The following is an 18,656-nucleotide window of genomic DNA, read 5'->3' on the forward strand; positions in this document are numbered from 1 at the left end:
TTTTTTTTTTTTTTTTTTTTTTTTTAGGTTTTTGCAAGGCAAATGGGGTTAAGTGGCTTGCCCAAGGTCACACAGCTAGGTAATTATTAAGTGTCTGAGACCTGATTTGAACCCAGGTACTCTGGACTCCAGGGCCAGTGCTTTAACCACTGCGCCACCTAGCTGCCCCCCAGACCAATTCTAATGCTGCCTCCTCCAGGAACTCTTCCCCCCAACTCAACCCCTATTGTTGATAATGATTTTCCCTTTTGGAAGGTTCCCTTTTCACTGTTTTGATACCTTTACATGTGAAATTGCATATTCTATGTAGCTATGTTGGTATCTTATCCTGCTACTAGACTAGACTTCAGTAAGTATCTCTATCCCACCCCACCCCAGCACTGAAGCTTAGGCCTTATACACAATAAGTATTTTTTTTTTAGGTTTTTGCAAGGCAAATGGGGTTAAGTGGCTTGCCCAAGGCCACACAGCTAGGTAATTATTAAGTGTCTGAGACCAGACTTGAACCCAGGTACTCCTGACTCCAAGGGCCGGTACTTTATCCACTGCGCCACCTAGCCGCCCCCAATGAGTATTTTTTTTTAAGAAAGATTTTATTTATTTTGAATTTTACGGTTCCCCCCCATTCTTGCTTCCCTCACTCCACCTCCCACAGAAAGCATTCTGTTAGTCTTTACATTGGTTCCATGTTATACATTGATCTCAATTAAATGTGATGACAGAGAAATCAAATCCTTAAGAAAAGTAAAGTATGAGATAGTAAAATTACATAATAATATAATGGGGGGGGTTTCCCTAATTTGACAGCAATAGTCTTTGGTCTTTGTTCAAAGTCCATACTTATTTCTCTGGAAAGATGGTATTCTCCATTGCAGATAGCCCAAAATTGTCTCTGAGTGTTGCACTGATGGAATGAGCAAGTCCATTAAGGTTGATCATCACCCCCATGTTGCTGTTAGGGTGTACAGTGTTTTTCTGGTTCTGTTCATCTCGCTCAGCATCAGTTCATGCAGATCTTCCAGGCTTCCCTGAATTCCCATCCCTCCCAGTTTCTAATAGAATAATAGTGTTCCATGACATACATATACCACCATTTAAACAATAAGTATTTAATAAATACTTGCTGAAATTGAAAGAGAAGAATGTTTCCTCTTTAGCTGTGACCTAGCATCTCAGGGGCTCTTCTGATCAGGAAGCCATTTGAAGGGATGTTCCTTTCCCTTCCCAATATCCCAAACTTCTGCTCATATATTTCACCTTGTCGAGAATTCCCTTCTCCTTCCTATCCACTGTATGAGTTGACCGGGGTAGGCCAGTTGGTGGGTAGGATTTGGGGAAAAACTCCCAGAGATGGGAGAGAGGGGTTCTTGGGTGCTCACATCCTACTGTCTCTTCTCTTAGGGTCATCGCAATGCCCCTGAGCAGGGCTTTGGGTGTGCGTGATCGACTCAGGGTCAAGGCTGCCCCCAATCCCATCCTGGAGAACTTTTTCCAGACCCATGATAAGAATCCAAAAGAGGTGAGCAGGTCCCAGAATAGGATGCTGTTAAAGAATCCTGGGAACTTAAACTCTTTCAATCCCTTCAGGAATTGATGTTGCCCTGTGAGAAATCCCTGCTGTTCACTGGTTCATTAGAGGGCTAAGTGCCCAGTATGGACCCAGCCTCAGGTTGTTCTAAGAACCAAGATCCACCAGTCTCCAACAGGACTAGGAGTCCAGGAGACTTGAGTTCTAATCCCAGTCTTCCACTGATTGTCTAGATAACTTTGGACAAGTCTATTCAACTCTCTGGACCTGTTTTCTCAATTGTAAAATTAGGGGATGAAAAGGGGTAGACTTGGACATACCTGAGCATCCTCCCAGCTCTGGAAGTCTCAGTTCTAAAGTTCTTCTCAAGAAGATTCCTTTCAGGGAGATTTTTCCAGATTATGTCCCTATCCCAATCTCTTTTCTGAGTATGACTTGGGTAATGCTTTCTTGGAGGACTTGTCCTCTCGGGGTTGGGGTGGGGGGAGAGCTTCATTAATACTGATCCCAAAGACCAGCACCCCTGCCCCTCAAGACCTCTAGTGTAGTCCTTATCAGGATCTATGAGGTTCCAGGTTCCTGGGGGGGGGGGCAGTGGCAACTTGATGAGAAGTAACTTGAATGAGCTTGAGGGAGGGGGACATCTTTCCCACTATCACTGGATGCTTAGGTCTTCCATTTTCTCCCCCATTCCCGTTCCTGGTTCTTCCATCCCCAGGCTCAGTTGAATCAATTGGCCAGTCAGAGTGGCCTCTCTGTGAGGCAGGCCCAGCGCTGGTTTCGGCGTCGGAGAAACCAAGATCGACCATTACTGAGCAAGAAATTCTGTGAAGCCTGGTGAGCTCAGGAGGGTACTCCCTAGTGGTTTGTTACCAATAAAAGGAAGTCAGGCCAATGTCTGGGGTGGAAAACATGCCTAATTGGGAAATCAGGAATCTTACTTTTTTAGTTTATCCTCCTGGCAATAGCTCTTCCTACCCATCCCCTCCTTCATCTTTCCTACCCCTAGACTGGGGCTCCCCAAACTTAGTCCATATTCTATTCTGTATTTTCAGTTGGAGATTTTTATTTTACTTCTCTTCTTCTTTTGGAGGCTTCCTCGTGCTCTACAATGTGAGTATATCCTTTCCCATCCTCACAACTGATTCCTCTGTCCTCCTCTTTCGTTTATCCCTCTCCCTCATCCTATTCTTATAATCTCTTCCATCCCTTTCCCTTTGACTTGTCATTTTTTCCAACCATCTCTTGCTTCTCTGTTCCCTCCTGTTTCCATATTCTTCATTCCTCTCCTTTCTAGCCATCCCTACTCTTTCTGTTCCACTAATCTCTCCATCCGCATATTCATTTCCCTTTATTTTTCTTTCCATTGCCTTTTTCTCTCATTCCCAAAGTCCCATCCTGTCTCTTCTCAACCTATCACCCCCTTTTCTCCTCTTGTATTTTCTTTTTATCTCAATCTCCTTCCTTCTCCGTGTTGTTACATTCTATCTCCCTCTGTCCCCGTCACTTCAATCATGTTCTCTTCCCTTGTTGGCCATTACATTGCTGCCCTTTCCCCTCTCATTGCTCACCTTTTTGTCCCATACTTTTCCTCCAAGTCAGGGGGGTGCCAGCCTGTCCGCAGGCTCTCTAGGGGCCCTATAGCTTAACTGGCCAGTATGATCAAAAGGGATTAGAAACTCCAACATCAGATACGGACCCATACACTAGACTGGGCCAAGTATGATAGGGAATAAGGCCATACTGGGAATAGGAAGAGGTAGAGAGGCAGGGAGAATCATCAGGTGGTTAATTTATGCAGCAATCGCTGTTCTAAGAACTGGGCATTCAAATACAGATTATATTTTTGATCCTGGGGGGTAATAGGGAGCCATTGGAGTTTATTGAGTAGAACAAATGACATGATCAGTTCTTTACTTTAGGAGGGAGGGAAAAATAACAGAAGTCAGACAACAAACCTTTTCTCAGATCAGGTTTTGCCCAAAAGGATTATTAACTGCTCTTGCCACAGCCTGGGAGAAAGAAAAAGGAGGACACTAAGATAATGGCAGAACAAGCTATTAATTGAGGATGAAGGGGTGGCTAGGTGGCGCAGTGGAAAGAGCACCAGCCCTGGAGTCAGGAGTCCCTGAGTTCAAATCCGACCTCAGACACTTAATAATTACCTAGCTGTGTGGTCTTGGGCAAGCCACTTAACCCAATTTGCCTTGCTAAAACCTAAAAAAAAAAAAATTGTAAAAAAAAAAAAAAGAATTGGAAGTGAGGAAGTGAGGATGAGATCATTTCTGCTGACTGTGTGGAGTTTCCTGGGGCTGCCCCAAAGTTACAATTCAAAGCTATTACCTGTGAAGACAGTACCTTGAAATCTATCTCTTGTTTATCTTCCAGGAAACATGGTTGTGGGAACCCAAGACATGCTGGGACAAATATCCCTTCCAGGTGAGCAGACCAAGAACAAGAATGGTTGGCAGATAGATGGCCAGTAAAACAGGCCTAGGAACTAAAGAAGATGCCTACACAGAATCTCAAAGGGATTTCAGAGGTTATTCAATCCAATTCACACCTGAACAAGAATTCTCTCTGTATAGGAGGAATCCATTACCTCCTGTGCCCTCCCATACTATTTGGGGAATCTCTGATTGTTAGAAAGTTTCTCTCAGTCTTAGCCAAATCTGCCCTAAATCCTATAACTTTCAGTCATTGCTTTTTAGCTTTTTTTTTTTTTCTGGGAGCCAAAAGGACTAAGTCTAATGCCTTCTGCATATGAAAATCCTTCAAAAACCTAACTATAGTTATCGTGTCCCCATAGACCCCTCTTCCCTTTCATCTCCTCTCCTCACTAAACATCTCCAGTCCCTTCAGCAGATCTATGTATGAATGATTTCCTCCTGGACTCCTTTTAATTTATCAATTTCTTCTGAAAATATAGTACTCAACTGAACATGACTATTCTAAATGGGGCCAGGGCAGAGTAGAGTGATACTATCACCTCATAGTCCCAATAACTAATCCTTTATGCATACTAATATAACATCAGCTTTCTTAGCTTTTTTTTTTAGGGTGTTTTTTTTTTTGGCAAGGCAATGGGGTTAAGTGACTTGGCCCAAGGCCACACAACAACTAAGTAATTATTAAGTGTCTGAGGCAGGATTTGAACTCAGGTACTCCTGACTCCAGGGCCAGTGCTCTATCCACTGTGCCACCTAGCTGCCCCAGTTTTCTTAGCTTTTAACTGATCTTGGGCTTCCAATCTAGTAAAGATCCTAGATCTTTCTTTTTTTTCCCTCTCTACATTTATTTTATTTTTAAATTTTTTATTATATCAATATTTTATTTATTTTCCAGTTTTATAAAATAGTAGTTTCTACCTATCATTTTTTGTAAGGTTTTGAATTTTACAATTCTTTCCCCACCCTCCCCCCACAGAAGGCAATCTGATAATCTTTACATTATTTCCATGCTATGCATTGATCAAAACTGAATGTGTCGAGAGAAAAAACATATCCTTGAGGAAGAAATAAAATATTAAAGATAGCAAAATTATGTAGTACATAGGACAACTTTCTTTAAAAATTGAGGTAATGATCTTTGGTCTTTGTGTAAACTCCACAATATTTTCTCTGGATACTCATGGTATTCTCTATCACAGATACCCTAAAATTGTCCCTGATTATTACACTGATGGAATGAGCAAGTCCATTAAGGTTGATCATCAACCCCATGTTGCTGTTAGGGTGTAAAATGTTCTTCTGGCTTGCTCATCTCACTCAGCATCAATTCATGCAAATCTTTCCAGGCTTCTCTGAAATTCCATTTCTCCTGGTTTCTAATAGAATAATGTTCCATAACATACACATACCACAATTTGTTCACTCATTCCCCAAATGATGGACATCCCTCCTATTTCCATTTCTTTGCTACCACAAACCAAGCTGCTATGAACATTTGTACAAGTGATGTTTTTACCCTTTTTCATAATCTCTTCAAGGTTAGACCCAGTAGTGGTATTTTTGTATCAAAGGGTAGGCACATTTTTATTGCACTTTGGGCATATTTCCAAATTGCTCTCCAGAAAGGTAGGATCAATTCACAATTCACAGCTCCACCAAGAATGCATTAGTATCCCAGATTTCCCTTCTAACATTGAACTAGATCTCTTTCCAGTAATTTGTTATTGAACCATCCTCCTGACCTTTGTGAAGCTGATTTTTTTAACTTGTGTAAGACTTAAATTATCTACATTAAATTTGTCAGAAACTTTTTGAATCCCAATTGTCCTTCAGTGTGTTAGCTATCCTTCCCTTCTTTTTGCATCTGCACATTTATAAGCATTCAATCTATGGCTTTATCAAAATTTGTGGTTTTTTTTTAAACAAAGTTCCACTAAAAGAAGATCATTCTATAGAGACCTCTGGACAAGGTGATAATGAATTAGTAATGGTTTAGTCTTTGGACCGAACTATTCAATCACTCATGAATCTTCCTTACTGAATTGTCAACTAGTCTTTTTCCACAGAAATTAAATGAGGAATTTATTAATAAATGCTTTCCTAGAATCTGGGTACACCTTATCTGTGTCATTTCCCAATTTTCTTGTCTTATAACCCTTTCCTTAAAGGAAATGAGGTTAATGTGTCTGGTGTCCTCTGTTCTTCTTCATAGAAGATACAAGGTAGTATCCTTAGGTCATTGAAATAGTTTTGTTTTTTCTACATTATCTATTTTATATCCAGTACACACCAACTAACCACATGAATTCTTTGACCCTCAGCCTCTGCAGCCTGCAATGTACTGGTGGTACCTCCTTGAACTTGGCTTCTACCTCTCTTTGCTGCTGACTCTACCCTTTGATATTAAGAGAAAGGTGAGTTTAGGGGGAGCCCAGACAAAGGGTAATGAGCTTTAGTCTGATAGAGAGGTCAACTTTTCATACCTACCTTCCTTGGGAAAGAAAGTATCAAGCTTGGCTTTGGCTCTGAGGGAGCCCTGAGGCTATGCCCACGGATCTGGCTCACCTAAAGTAGCTAGGACAAGCCTATCCAGTCAAAGTTTAGTTGCTCTGCCAGAACCTGGGCAGGGGCTTCCTGGAACTTAGGGATAGCCTGCCAACCTCTCACCAAATCTACTCCTTGCCCTGTCTCTCCAACACTCTCCCAGTTTCTACCCTCTTTCTCTTCTCCCCTTCTTGCTCTCCTCTTCCTATCTTCTTTGGGTCTCATCTGGAATGTGTCCGATGAGCTTTGACATACCTGCACCTTTTCTCAATGGATGAGTGGGAGGGTCTTATTCTAAGAATAGACTTGGCCAGCTGGGAGGTTTTGGTGGTTCTGGTATGATGGCTGCCTTCCTGTTTCCAGGACTTAAAGGAGCAGGTCATCCACCACTTTGTCACTGTCATTTTGATTGGATTCTCTTATTCTGCTAATCTCCTGCGCATTGGTACCTTGGTGTTACTGCTACATGATGTATCTGACTTTCTCATGGAGGTGAGTAAACAAGGCAGTCCCTTGTCTGATCTTCTGAGATTTACACCAAGCATCTGTATTGACAGAGGTGGGTGAACAACCTAAAAGAAAGGGCTATAGACAGATGTTTTACAGCCAGCTCACAAGAGCTAACTATTAAATTTTCATAGTGAACATCTCAGAAATTGGCAAACACTACAAATTTATTGATTTATTGTTTCATTGGTTGTTCTCAACCTAATAAAGTGATAGAAAAAACTGTAATAATGTAAATTAAATTTCAGAGAGCAGGTTGTTAACATTTACCAGTACTGCCCTAGTTGCAGGAAATAAAGTCTCTCTCCCCTCTGGAATTCCATAGGCCTCAATAGGCCTCCAATCTGAAAAACATTAGCAAGTTCAGGGAGTACTGACCTCAGAGATCTTGCCTCTACTATTTTACTAACTGTGTGACCTTGGGCAACTCATCCAACACCCTTCATTTGCTTTTTCTTCATTGGGAATTCTAATACCAGGGAGGTGTTGTCTCACTGGACTCTGCCCTGGTCAGAACACATCTAGAATTCATATTTAATTCTTCATAGGAAGATCATTGGTAAACCAAAGGTCATCCATTTCCAGGATAATAAAGGGATTCTAGATCATGTCTTTGAGTATTGATTGAAAAAACTGGGAATCTTTAGTCTGGAGAAGAGAAGAAAGATTCAACTTGTAGATGGCCTCAGAAGGCAGAAATAGCAATATCGAGGGGAAAGTAGTAAAAGAAATAGATTTAAGTTTGAGGTCAGAAAAAATTTCCTGACTAACAATAAAATTGTCCAATAGTGCAAAGGATGGGATGTCTTGGGAAGTGAAAGGTTTCATCATTGGAAGTCATCAGGCCAAAACTAGATAGCCCCCCAGTTAGGGATATCATCAGGATTCTTGGTCAGATTTAGGTGAGGCTCAATGACCACTGATATCCCTTCAAATTCTAAGACTCCCTGATTCGATCAAATATTATGATACTGTACAAAGAGCACAGCACATGGAGTCAGAAAACCTGGGCTCTAGTCCCAGGGTGGGGGAGAGGAGATGAAGATAAAATGAGATAATGGGTATAAAACACTTTGCAAATCTTTAAAGTACTATATAATTGGAGAGATAAATGGGAATGGATTAATGGAAGACTGTAGAGGTCCCAGTGGAGTGTTCTGAAGGTCAGCCTGAACCCAAGGAAGTTTTGTGTTTAGGGGAGTGGAATTATAGCCCCAGTGAAGGCCGTAACTGTCCCCAAATCTCCCAGTTTAATGGCAATTCCTTAATCAGTTTTCCTGATCAACCTTCCTATAGTCATAGCCTAGCTTTCTATTTTTCTTTTGTTTTGATTTTTTGTTGTCAAGTCCTATTCAGTGGCAAATATAGCCTTCTCCTTCCCCTGTTCAAAGAGCTATAGAATTAAACGAACATCAACTATGCTTGACAATACGGTACATTCAGTGTTTCATATTCCCAGTCCTCCCCCATCCCCCACCACCCAGAAGGGAGGGGGGTCCATTTTTTTCTTCATCTCTCTCATAGCTATTTATTACACAGTGTTCAGTATGCGTGGGGAGGTGTTTGTTCTTTCCATTAGTATTGTTGGAGTCATAATGTATGTTTTTTTTCTCTCACTCTTGTGTATCAGTTTATGTAAGTATTCCTAGGTTTCTCTGGATTTATCGTTTATTATGGCAACAGGCCTTCTCAGTCATATACTGCAATTTATTTAGCCATTCCTCAATTGACTAGAATATATTGTGTTTCCACTTCTTTTCTCACACACACACACAAAGAAAACTTATGAATATTTTGAAGTATATGAGACATTTCTTCTTATCCTCTCAGTCCATGAGATAGCTGCCTAGCTATGGGATCATAGATTTTAAGCTGAAAAGAAACTTAGAGATCACCTAGGCAAACCTCCTTATTTCACAAGTGAGGGAACTAACATTCATAGATGTAATTTGCTCAGTCACAAAGTGGAGAGAAAGAATAAATGGCACAGTAACTATGTTTATGAAGTGCTTCCAACACTTGAGGTTTACTATCTTTTTGTCATCCTTGGATAAAGTTATTTTTAAAAGTTATTTTGATTTGAATTTTTCTTCCTTTTATTTAAATAGAGAATGAGGTTTATCTAGACTATTTTATTTATAAATATGTATTTATGTACATGTATACACATAGCTACATGCATATACACATATAAAACATTATTTATAAGGGTGATTTGGGAAGGTGAATGTTAGCATTGTGCTTCAGTTCACTAAAATTTATGTTACACAACCCCAAGGCAATCCTACCATAATATCTCTCTTATTGACTTACCATCCCACTCACCACAATGGCTATTGAATTTTTCTTCTTAGTAATTTGGGGTAATCTTTCATATAGTTGTTAATAGTTTACAAATCTTCTAAGAAAGTTTGTTCATAGCAATTTACCATTCTTTCATTAGCAAATAGCTTCTTCTCTTAAATATTTGTTTTTAATTCCCTATACATCTTAGATATTGGATACTTGATGCAAAGTTTTTTTTTTTCCCTAATCAAAAACATCTCTTTTTATCCTACTTGGATTGATTTATTTTTTTGGTAATGTAAAAGCTTTATACAAATCTATTTTATCTTTTATGATTACTTCTGTCCCTTGTTTGCTTACAAATTTCCTAATCATAGCTATGAAGGATACTTGCTCTGGTTCTCTTATTTTTTTATAATGTGACCTTTACTTGTTACATATCCATGTTGAACACATTGTAGTAAATAGTAAAAGATTTAATTTTTCCATACTGCATTCCAGTTTTCAGAGCAGTTATTGTCAACTCAGAATTCTTCCATAAGTAATTTATACTTATCCAGCCACTAGGTGTTTCTGTTTGATTGTTTCTGATTCTCAGCTAGTCTATTTTATTGATCTTTTTTTCTTGATCACTACCAAATAGCTTTCATGATTACTATTTATAGTATAATTTAAGGTCTGGAAATGTTTTGCCCCCTTTGTTCCCACTTAATCCCAATATTTTCCTTGAGAGTCTTGACTTTTTGTTTTTTTCCAAATAAATTTATTGTTACTGCTGCTAGTTCCATAAAAGATTAGATTAATATTGTAGTAAATCTGTAAATTCATTTAGTACCAAATGAGATTTATGAAATGCTCAGGTTAATGCTTAGTACACAGTAGGCACTTAATAAGTGCTTTTTCCCCCTATTGTCACTTTTATTATACTGGTGCGGCCAATTTCAATATTTTTAACAGCCCTTCTAATTCTAATATTCCATAATTCTTCAATATGTAGAGTTTGGGGGGGCCAGAGAGGGGGAGAAAGGTCACTCAGGAATTTTGTTTCTATCTCTCTGTAGCCTGCTACTTCTGGCCCCCTCATACTCAAAGGAACTGCCAGCTCCCAATCTCTCCTCACCCTCTCTCAGCCCTCCACTTCTAGCCAATTTCCAGATCAGTTCTCTTAGAGAAGAATTCTAAAGTTACCATCCACCAAAATCCCCTGGGTATTTTCAGAGCCTAACCACACCTCCCCCATTTTGTATCTGTGAAGCTGATAGAATTACTCCATCCTAGTTAAGGTTCTGAGGACCCTGACTGTCATCTACCTAGTTTGTTGGAACTGTACCCAGAAAAAGCAGTTAGTAATGCAGTAGATAACCCACTGGCCCTGGGGTCAAAAAGACCTGAGTTCAAATTCAGCCTCAGATACTTACTAGCTGTGTGACCCTTAATAAGATATGTCACCTCTCCCTAACTCAGACTCCTCATCTGAAAAACGGGGATAATAAACAGCACCTACTTCCTAGGGTCATTGTTAAGACTCAAATGAGATAATGTTTTAGAGTACTGGGTGCTTTATAGTAAGTGCTTAATAAATATAGTAAGTGCTTAATAAATAGTCCTTCCCTCCTCCCATTTATGGCTAGCTTTCTAACTCAACTTCTCTTTGCCTCTAACCTGGGTTATAGACTATCACAGTAATCTCCTAATTGGTTGTTGTGGTGGTAGTTGTGCAGTCAATTCAGATGTGAACAACTTGGTTTACCATTTCCTTCTCTAGTTCATTTTACAGATGAAGAAACTGAGGCAGGCAAGGCTGGGTGACTTCCCTGATCACATAGCTTACTAAATGTCTGAGGTCAGATTTGAACTCAGAAAGATGAGAAAGATTTCAGGCCTGGCACTGTCTCTACTGCACCACCTAGGTGCCCTGATTGACCTTCTGTCTTCAAATCTCTTCCCTCTCCAATCCATTCTCCAACCTAAGTCAATATTCCTAAAATGATCTGACCATTCCACTTATCTACTCAAAAAGCTTCAGTGGCTTTCCATTGCCCCTCAGATTACAGCTCCTCTGTTGGGCATTTAATGCCCTTTCTTCACAGCCTGGCTCAGAACAACCTCCCTTTCACATATTCTCCAGTTTAGCCAAATAGGTCTTTTTCATTGTTTCTTACAAATAGGGATCTATTTCTCATCTTCTTGTTTCAACATAGGCTATCCCCTGTGCTTAGAACACTTTCCCTCTTATTTCCACCACTTAGAATATTGAGCTTCCTTGAACACTTATCTCAAAGGCCCCCTTCTCACATAAAGAAGAAAGGTAGATTAGCAAACCTGCAGAAGACAAATTTTGGGTGCAATTCCAACAGACTATGTCAGGGTCCCTCCAAACCTTAACTACCTATAGTAATATTAATTTTACAAGTACAAGGAGGGGAGATGTGGTTAGGCTCAGAAATACCCAGGGGATTTTTGGTGCATGGTAAGCTCAGTATGAATTAGCAGAGGGATATGGTGACCCCAGAGGGGGAAATTTGAACTTCATTTGGAAAAAAATCCAGTGTCCAGAAGGAGAGAGATAATAGTCCCTCTGTCCTCTGCCTTGGTCAGAGCACATCTTGAGAATGGACAGTGATGGGAAGAGACACTTGTAGAAGGGAGAGTGACAAGAATGAAACCTTACATCTTAGAAACGGACTTGTACCTAAGGAGGACCAGAATGTCAAATGGAGGGTGGCAAGCATATATCAAATGTAAGAATTAGAAGACTTGATAAAAAGCTTTTTTCAGGATGGCCTAAGAAACCAGATCTTGGAACAATAAAAGAAAGTTTCAGAGAGATAAGAATCAGAGGTATCTGAAAGTAGAACGGGCTGTCCCCAAGTAGTAAGTTTTCATCATCTAAGGTCTTCAAGGTGATCCTGGATGCCCACTTGTCAAGTTCTAAAGGGGATTCCTGGTCCAGTATGGGTTGGACCAGGATGTCCTCTGAAGAGCCTTCCAAATCTTAAAGATTAGGGTTCTAAAATTTTCTTTCTCTCTTCCCTCCCCTACCAGGCCTGTAAAATGTTTAATTATGCACAGTGGAGGCATCTCTGTGACACACTCTTCGTCATCTTTGCCCTGGTGTTCATCGTTAGCCGGCTCATTCTCTTCCCAACCAAGTGAGCCTGGTCTCAAGAGATGGGGTGGGGTGGGTATGAGCCATGGAAGAGACCTCGGGTCCCAAACCCTCCTCATTCAGGAATTCTGCTGCCCAGAGCTGTCCTTCCAAAGAGAAGTATGGATCCTGCCTGATGGTACAGAGCAGGAGCCTGGCCAGACCAGAAGGATCTAGGGGTCTTTCAGGATGCTATTCCCCTATATCTTGGGGTTTCTATTCTATCCCTTCCATTTTCTTTTCTGGGGGGAATGACTTTCTGGTGGCCAAGACTTGTTTAGAGACTAACCCCTTATCATGAGTTGGTTGGGTCTCTCAGCACCCTTCTCCAGAGTGACCCAAATTCCTCTCTCTCCTGCAGAATCCTCTACACCACCTACTATGATACCATGGTCACATTCAAGCCCTTCTTTGGATACTATTTCTTCAATGTCCTCCTCATGGTCCTTCAGGTTCTCCATGTCTTCTGGTCCGGCCTCATCCTCCGTATGGTCTACAAGTTTGTTTTAGCTGGCAGGGTATGTACAGATCTGGAGCTGGGATTTGTCCCTGATCTTGACCCTTGATACTCTAGGCTCTAGTGAACTCCTTGTCTTAGGCCCATTTCAGACACAGCAGGGGCAAGTAATCAGGAATCCTGGCTCCTGGGAACTTTGAACTCAGGGGAGTTTGGGTGGTGGACTCAGAGAATTGGGTCTGGTATCCTAGTGCCAGTAGGCACCCAGGTGGTCCAGGCAAGGAGTCTCATCACAAACCCTTGACACATCTGCCCTTTCCCTACTCTCCCTCCATTTCTCTTCTCATGTCTTTTCCTGTATATTTTTTCTCATTTCTTTGCTTGTTTCTCTTGATTCTTTTCTCTATCTCTCTTTCCTCTCTGCCTGTGTCTCTTTTGTCCCCCCTTTCTTTCTTGGTCTTTCCCCATCTCTGTCTCTTTTCATTTCTTCTCATCCCTTTCCCTTTTCTCTCCCTGTCTTTTGTTCATCTTGGTGCCTCTCCTTGGCCTCTGGTTTTCAGATGCAGAATGACATAAGGAGTGACATGGAAGAACAGAACACAAGTGATGAGAAGTCCGAGGCACCTCGACAGAAGAATGGGAGACTCCAGTCTAATAATAAAACAGACACTTGTAATGCCCTCCGTGCTCGGGGGGCTGGGCCCAGCCACTTGGCCAATGGGCACGTCCCAGCAACATAGCCTAGTTTGGCTTGGGGCCATCAGATGGTCTGGCTCAGGGATGAAACCTGGATGACTGGTCTGCAGACTGTCTGAGGATTCACTTGTTATGGGAAATCTCCCAGAATTTGATGGAGCATGGACTCCATATGCCTGGACTCTAGGACCCTTTACTTGTTTCTCCATCTCATCTCTGTCCCCACCTCTGCTGGATCTGAGGGAGGAGGAAGAAAGATAGAATCTCTGCAAAAGATTTGGGGGTGGACTTAATGATCTTTCTCCTGAACAGCCTTTACCCTGAGCCAGTGTCCCTGGACTGGCTGCTAAGGTCTTAGAAAGCCAGGGTGATGGGGGAAGACTAGGGAAAGGTTCTCTTTCTACTGTGCAGCTACTTCTGAGGAGAGAGCTGAGGGACCTCTCAGAGGACCACCCCCACATACAGAGCTGCCCTACATCCCCACGGAGGCTAAGAAGGAGCAGGCTTCTTTTTGAGCCAATGAGAGAGACCTGGGCTTGTAGACCTGGGTCTGGATTGGGCTAACTAGCCTCAGACCTTTCTCCCCAACCAACCTGAAGCATCACCTCTGAAAATCCTAGGGAAGCCCATTCAGGGTAAGGATTGGGGTGTGCATTCTGGGTTTCCCCAGACCCAGAGAGGGAACAATAAAACTTGAATGGAGTAGTTTTCACTGTCTCTAAGATCCTGGCCTCTTTGATTCACCGGTCACTTCCAGACTCTTCCTCTATGATGGTACTAGTCATAGAGTTCTTTTTTTTTTAAAGGTTTTTGCAAGGCAAAGGGGTTAAGTGGCTTGCCCAAGGCCACACAGCTAGGTAATTATTAAGTGACTGAGGACGGATTTGAACTCGGGTACTCCTGACTCCAGGGCCAGTGTGCCACCTAGCCACCCCATTCATCATAGAGTTCTAATGTCATATCTGGAAGGGACCTCAGAGGGCCTCTTTTTGAAGCCCTACTTCAGCAGACACATCCTGATCAGCCCATGATGATCATTCAGCTTTTATTTGGATAGTTGCCATGAGTGGGGAGTTCATTGCCTTTGGGGACAGCCCAAACTTTTTGTAGAGCAGTGTTATTGCCAAGAATTAAAAGTTCTTTCCTCTAGTAAGTCCAAATATCCCTAACCCCTCTCAGTCTTCCTGCTACTGCTGCCCACCCCAATCTCATCTCCCCCTGCCTCCAACCATGGATAGATTTGGGGAAAAGCCATTTGGCTGACTTCAGTTTGGAACAATTTGACCCCAATTTGACAAACTAGATAATGGTGTCTGACTCTTTGCTACTTACTCTCCTTTAGTTCCTCAGTGCAAAACACTTAAACGTCCAAAATCAAAAATTGGATATGTAAGAGAAAACATGGCATAATCTCCTCCACATCAGTGATTCCCTTAGCTCTCAGCTCAGTGGCCTTTAGTGGGAGCATTGGTGGGTAGGAAGTGAGTCTCTGACATGAAATTAGAAATAAGGAATGGGAAAGGAATTCCAGGTTAAGGATAAGAAACTGGAGAGATATCTTTTGGTGGTCTAAGTGCCCTGGCAACACCCTAAGGCCATTTGGCTCTGAAAAGGGATCTTAGATTTCATTTAATCCAGCCTCCTCATTTTTACAAATGCAGAAAATGAGGCAGGGAGAGAAGAGATGTCCTACATCACATATTGGTAAATAGCTAAGCCAATCTTCAAATCTGGGTCTTCTAATTCCAGGTACATTATGCTTTATAGTATACCACACATTCTATTGCCTCTCCCTCATCTATTTCAGTGACTCAGTGTCCCAACTCATTTCCTCTCCTATCTGGTCCCTGCTAAACATGAAAGAAGAACTTGCCAGGTTGGTCTCCATTAAAAAGAGATGGAAAGGAAAGAATTGGCACTCATATCTTTCACTCAGAAACCAATTGGAGAGACTGGTGTGGGTGTGCTAAATGGGTATGTTTGTGCAAAGGAATGAAGCCAGATCATTCAGGTCAAACGATTGCCCTTGAGCAGTCAGGGACAGTCAAACCAAGAGTGGAGTGGAAAGGTCTCCCAATGAGATTTAATGGAACATGAAGACCCAGAAAGGGAGAAGTGATTTCCCTTACCTCCCTTATTGTATCTGTAAAGACTGGTCTTTTGTCACTAAAAGGACTAGGAAATCCTGGATATGAATGCTGCTCTGACAGTAAGGTACCAGCTTAGCCATCTAGAATCCCCAATTTACTCCTTCCAGGATGAGGGAAGCCTGGGCTGCCCTTCTTCCAGAGCTGTCCCCCAAACAAACGGGCCAGAGTAACAGCATCAAATTGAGTCTGAGAAGACAGGAGACAATCCTAGTCTCCAGATCTGATCTTAAAATGTTCCTTCCCCAGTCATACTTCCCTCCTACCTCTTTGATCAACCTGCCTCCCACAAGCTGCCCCTTCCTCCCCTGCCAGGACTGGCAGCTCCTTTTCTTTCATCCTCCCTACAGAACACCACCAGGGACTAAAGTTTCCATCCTTTTCTTCTTTCCTATGTTTGTGAAATACATGAAAATGCCTGTACAGATGGGCAGCTTAATGAAGCATTTGAATCCTTTTTCCTTAAAATGAGTGCTACCTCAGACTCAGCCCTACACAAGCCTTGAGCAAGATAAGAAACTGGAAAGAAGGCAGATGAGGGGATACTAGCTGGAGGGGCATCTATGGGAGGATGTATTCCCACAAAGCTGCACCCATGTGGAGTTACTGGACTGTTGGTACTACTTCCTCCCACTTAATTTATCCCGGACACATCTTTAGCTCAGTGATTCTTCCTCCTGGTTCTATCTGTTCCATTCCAGAGAGAAAGTCCCACAAGAAGGTAGGATCCCACGTTTTAATCAGCTGGCCCTGAGATATGCCCTCCCACCCCAAAGTTTTCCTCCATCTACTCTATTTTGCCTGTTTGGATTTACATTTGCTGTCTCCCCTGTTAAAATGTGAGCTCCTTGAGAGCAGGGACTATCTTGCCTTTCTTTGGATACACAACTTTGTTGTAGTGCCTGGACATAATATTGATTTAATAAATGTTTGTTGATAAATTGAATATCAGAGAGCTATCTAGAAAGGAGTCTCTATAGATGTGACCCTTACCCCCAAAGCAGCTGCCATGGGAGATAAGCTAATAGGGCAAAAGCCAGTGCTGGCTGATCTCCCTGCCTCAAATCTGCCCCTCCCCCTCCAGCCCCCATCCAATCCATCTTTCACTCAGTTGTCAAAATCATCTTCAAAGGGCTGGCCATTTCACTGCCCTGCTCAATAAACTCCTAGGGCTCCCTATTACCTCCAGGATCAAATATAAAATCCTCTATTTGACTTTTAAAACCCTTCCAATGTGGCCCTTTCTTACTCTTCTAACTTCTCCAAGCAACATTGACCTCCTTGGCTCTTACACAGAGCTCTATCTCCTTTACACTGACTAGAATGTTCTTTCTGTGCCTCCTGGCTTCCCTGGCCCTTTCCCTGTGAGATAACCTCCCATTTTTCATGTAGATGTCTTGTTATTATATACAGTTTGCATGTTGCCACCCACAATATAATTAGCCTCTCAAAGGGCAGGGATTGTTTTTTGCCTCCAGTTAGCACAGTGCCTATCACATGATAAGCGTTTATTAAATGCATGGTCAGGGTGATGGTGGAAGTGGTGGTATTGGTGGCAGTGGTAGTGTGGTAGGAGTTTCTCAGCTTAGGTTCCATGAGAACCCAGGGAAAATCCCACCCACCATAGAGTCAGTTAATAATTTCTAAGATAGAGGATGTCTCCTGCAAGACAGAATCAGTCTGATTCATCTTGGTGCCAGTAAAATGAAGAATAAAATATAGTCTTGGGGTCTCATTGATTCTACCCCATAATGCTGTTTCTTTGTCCTTAGAGCTTCTTTATCTGGGGAGATGTTTTTTCAAAACTTAATTCATGTTCATTTTCATTCACAATTATGGGGAGGGGGGGGGCTTTTGCCATGTCCATGTAGCCACTTTAGTGAAATCAAGATCAGAAGACAAGAGTAGGATTCCTTACTTCTGTTGCAGAGTTCTATCAAGCCCAGGTGCTGGTGCCTCTTCTATCCTGCTGGCCTTTATTTGATCTTTCCCTTAGGAAGGAACTCAGTCCAGTTGTTGCTCTGAGGTCAGTCCTGGCTCCTCTATCTTTCCCTGTCCCAAAGTCAGTTCCAGGACCTTAAAAATCTGCCTGCCTGCCCAGTGAGTACAGGGACCCAAGCCCTAGCTCCAAGTCTCCCTGCACCACATACTGAGGACAGATGGTCCAGTCAATTCTAAGCCCCCCCCCCCCCCCAGCTTCATCTCAGGGTCTGATGGGCAACCAATCTAGCCCTGATTCTGTCTGGGTCCCTTGTTTTTTTCTTCCCCAATGTTCTCTCTGGGCTGGTCTCTGTTCCTAGGGAGACCAGGGTCAGATTCACCCATGGATAAATCCATTCTTTCCTCTATCACCTGAAGATTGATTGATCCAGCGCTTTGCTTCTGGCTGCCTGCCCTATGAGTGGTGCACTGATGCTTATCCCTGTCTGATTCTGGCCTCATTCCAAACCATTGCCCCTCAAGTATTCTTTGTTCCAGGAAGACTGTACTGCTTAATTGTCTCCCGAACTTCACGTTCCAGCTCCTACTTCTATGGTCTGGCACAAATTGCTCTCCTGCCTAGAATGCACCAATCCCTCAGCTCTCAGAAGCCTTTTTCTGTAATGCTCAGCCCCTCCTTTCTATGGGCAGCTTTCCTGAATCCTGTGACCACCGTTACTGGTACCCTCTCTTCTCCAATGGGAGACAGGCTACCTTATTGCCAATTTGTTCATGTTCCAGTGTTACCTCATCTCTTAGAGACGGTTGTTGACAAAATGGTTGAAGTTCTGGGTCTAGAGTAAGAAAAACAAGCTCAAATTTAGCCTCTGACTTGACTAGTTGCGTACATTCCGTTATAACTCAGTTTCTTCAACTGTAAAAGAGGGATAATAACAGCATTTGCCTTGCAAGG

General features: G+C 42.2%; 1 protein-coding gene across 4 annotated transcripts in view; it reads left to right on the forward strand.

Annotated features, from left to right (window-relative positions):
- Positions 1-17,592, forward strand: part of LOC141501223 (ceramide synthase 4-like) — a 53,529-nt gene extending 35,937 nt beyond the window's left edge. For 2 of the 4 annotated variants that reach the window (XM_074205021.1, XM_074205020.1), the window contains exons 3-11: positions 1,402-1,519; positions 2,247-2,365; positions 2,584-2,641; positions 3,917-3,967; positions 6,300-6,392; positions 6,886-7,014; positions 12,361-12,467; positions 12,825-12,981; positions 13,481-17,592. In XM_074205021.1, the coding sequence (XP_074061122.1) occupies positions 1,402-1,519; positions 2,247-2,365; positions 2,584-2,641; positions 3,917-3,967; positions 6,300-6,392; positions 6,886-7,014; positions 12,361-12,467; positions 12,825-12,981; positions 13,481-13,660 (1,012 nt within the window). In that variant the 3' untranslated portion in view covers positions 13,661-17,592. The remainder of the gene's footprint in view (positions 1-1,401; positions 1,520-2,246; positions 2,366-2,583; positions 2,642-3,916; positions 3,968-6,299; positions 6,393-6,885; positions 7,015-12,360; positions 12,468-12,824; positions 12,982-13,480) is intronic. The other 2 variants (XM_074205018.1, XM_074205019.1) reach the window with 1 other exon arrangement.
- Positions 17,593-18,656: the final 1,064 nt, after the last annotated feature.

Source organism: Macrotis lagotis, chromosome X (genome assembly GCF_037893015.1).
Source record: "Macrotis lagotis isolate mMagLag1 chromosome X, bilby.v1.9.chrom.fasta, whole genome shotgun sequence".
Taxonomy (NCBI): Eukaryota; Metazoa; Chordata; class Mammalia; order Peramelemorphia; family Peramelidae; genus Macrotis; species Macrotis lagotis.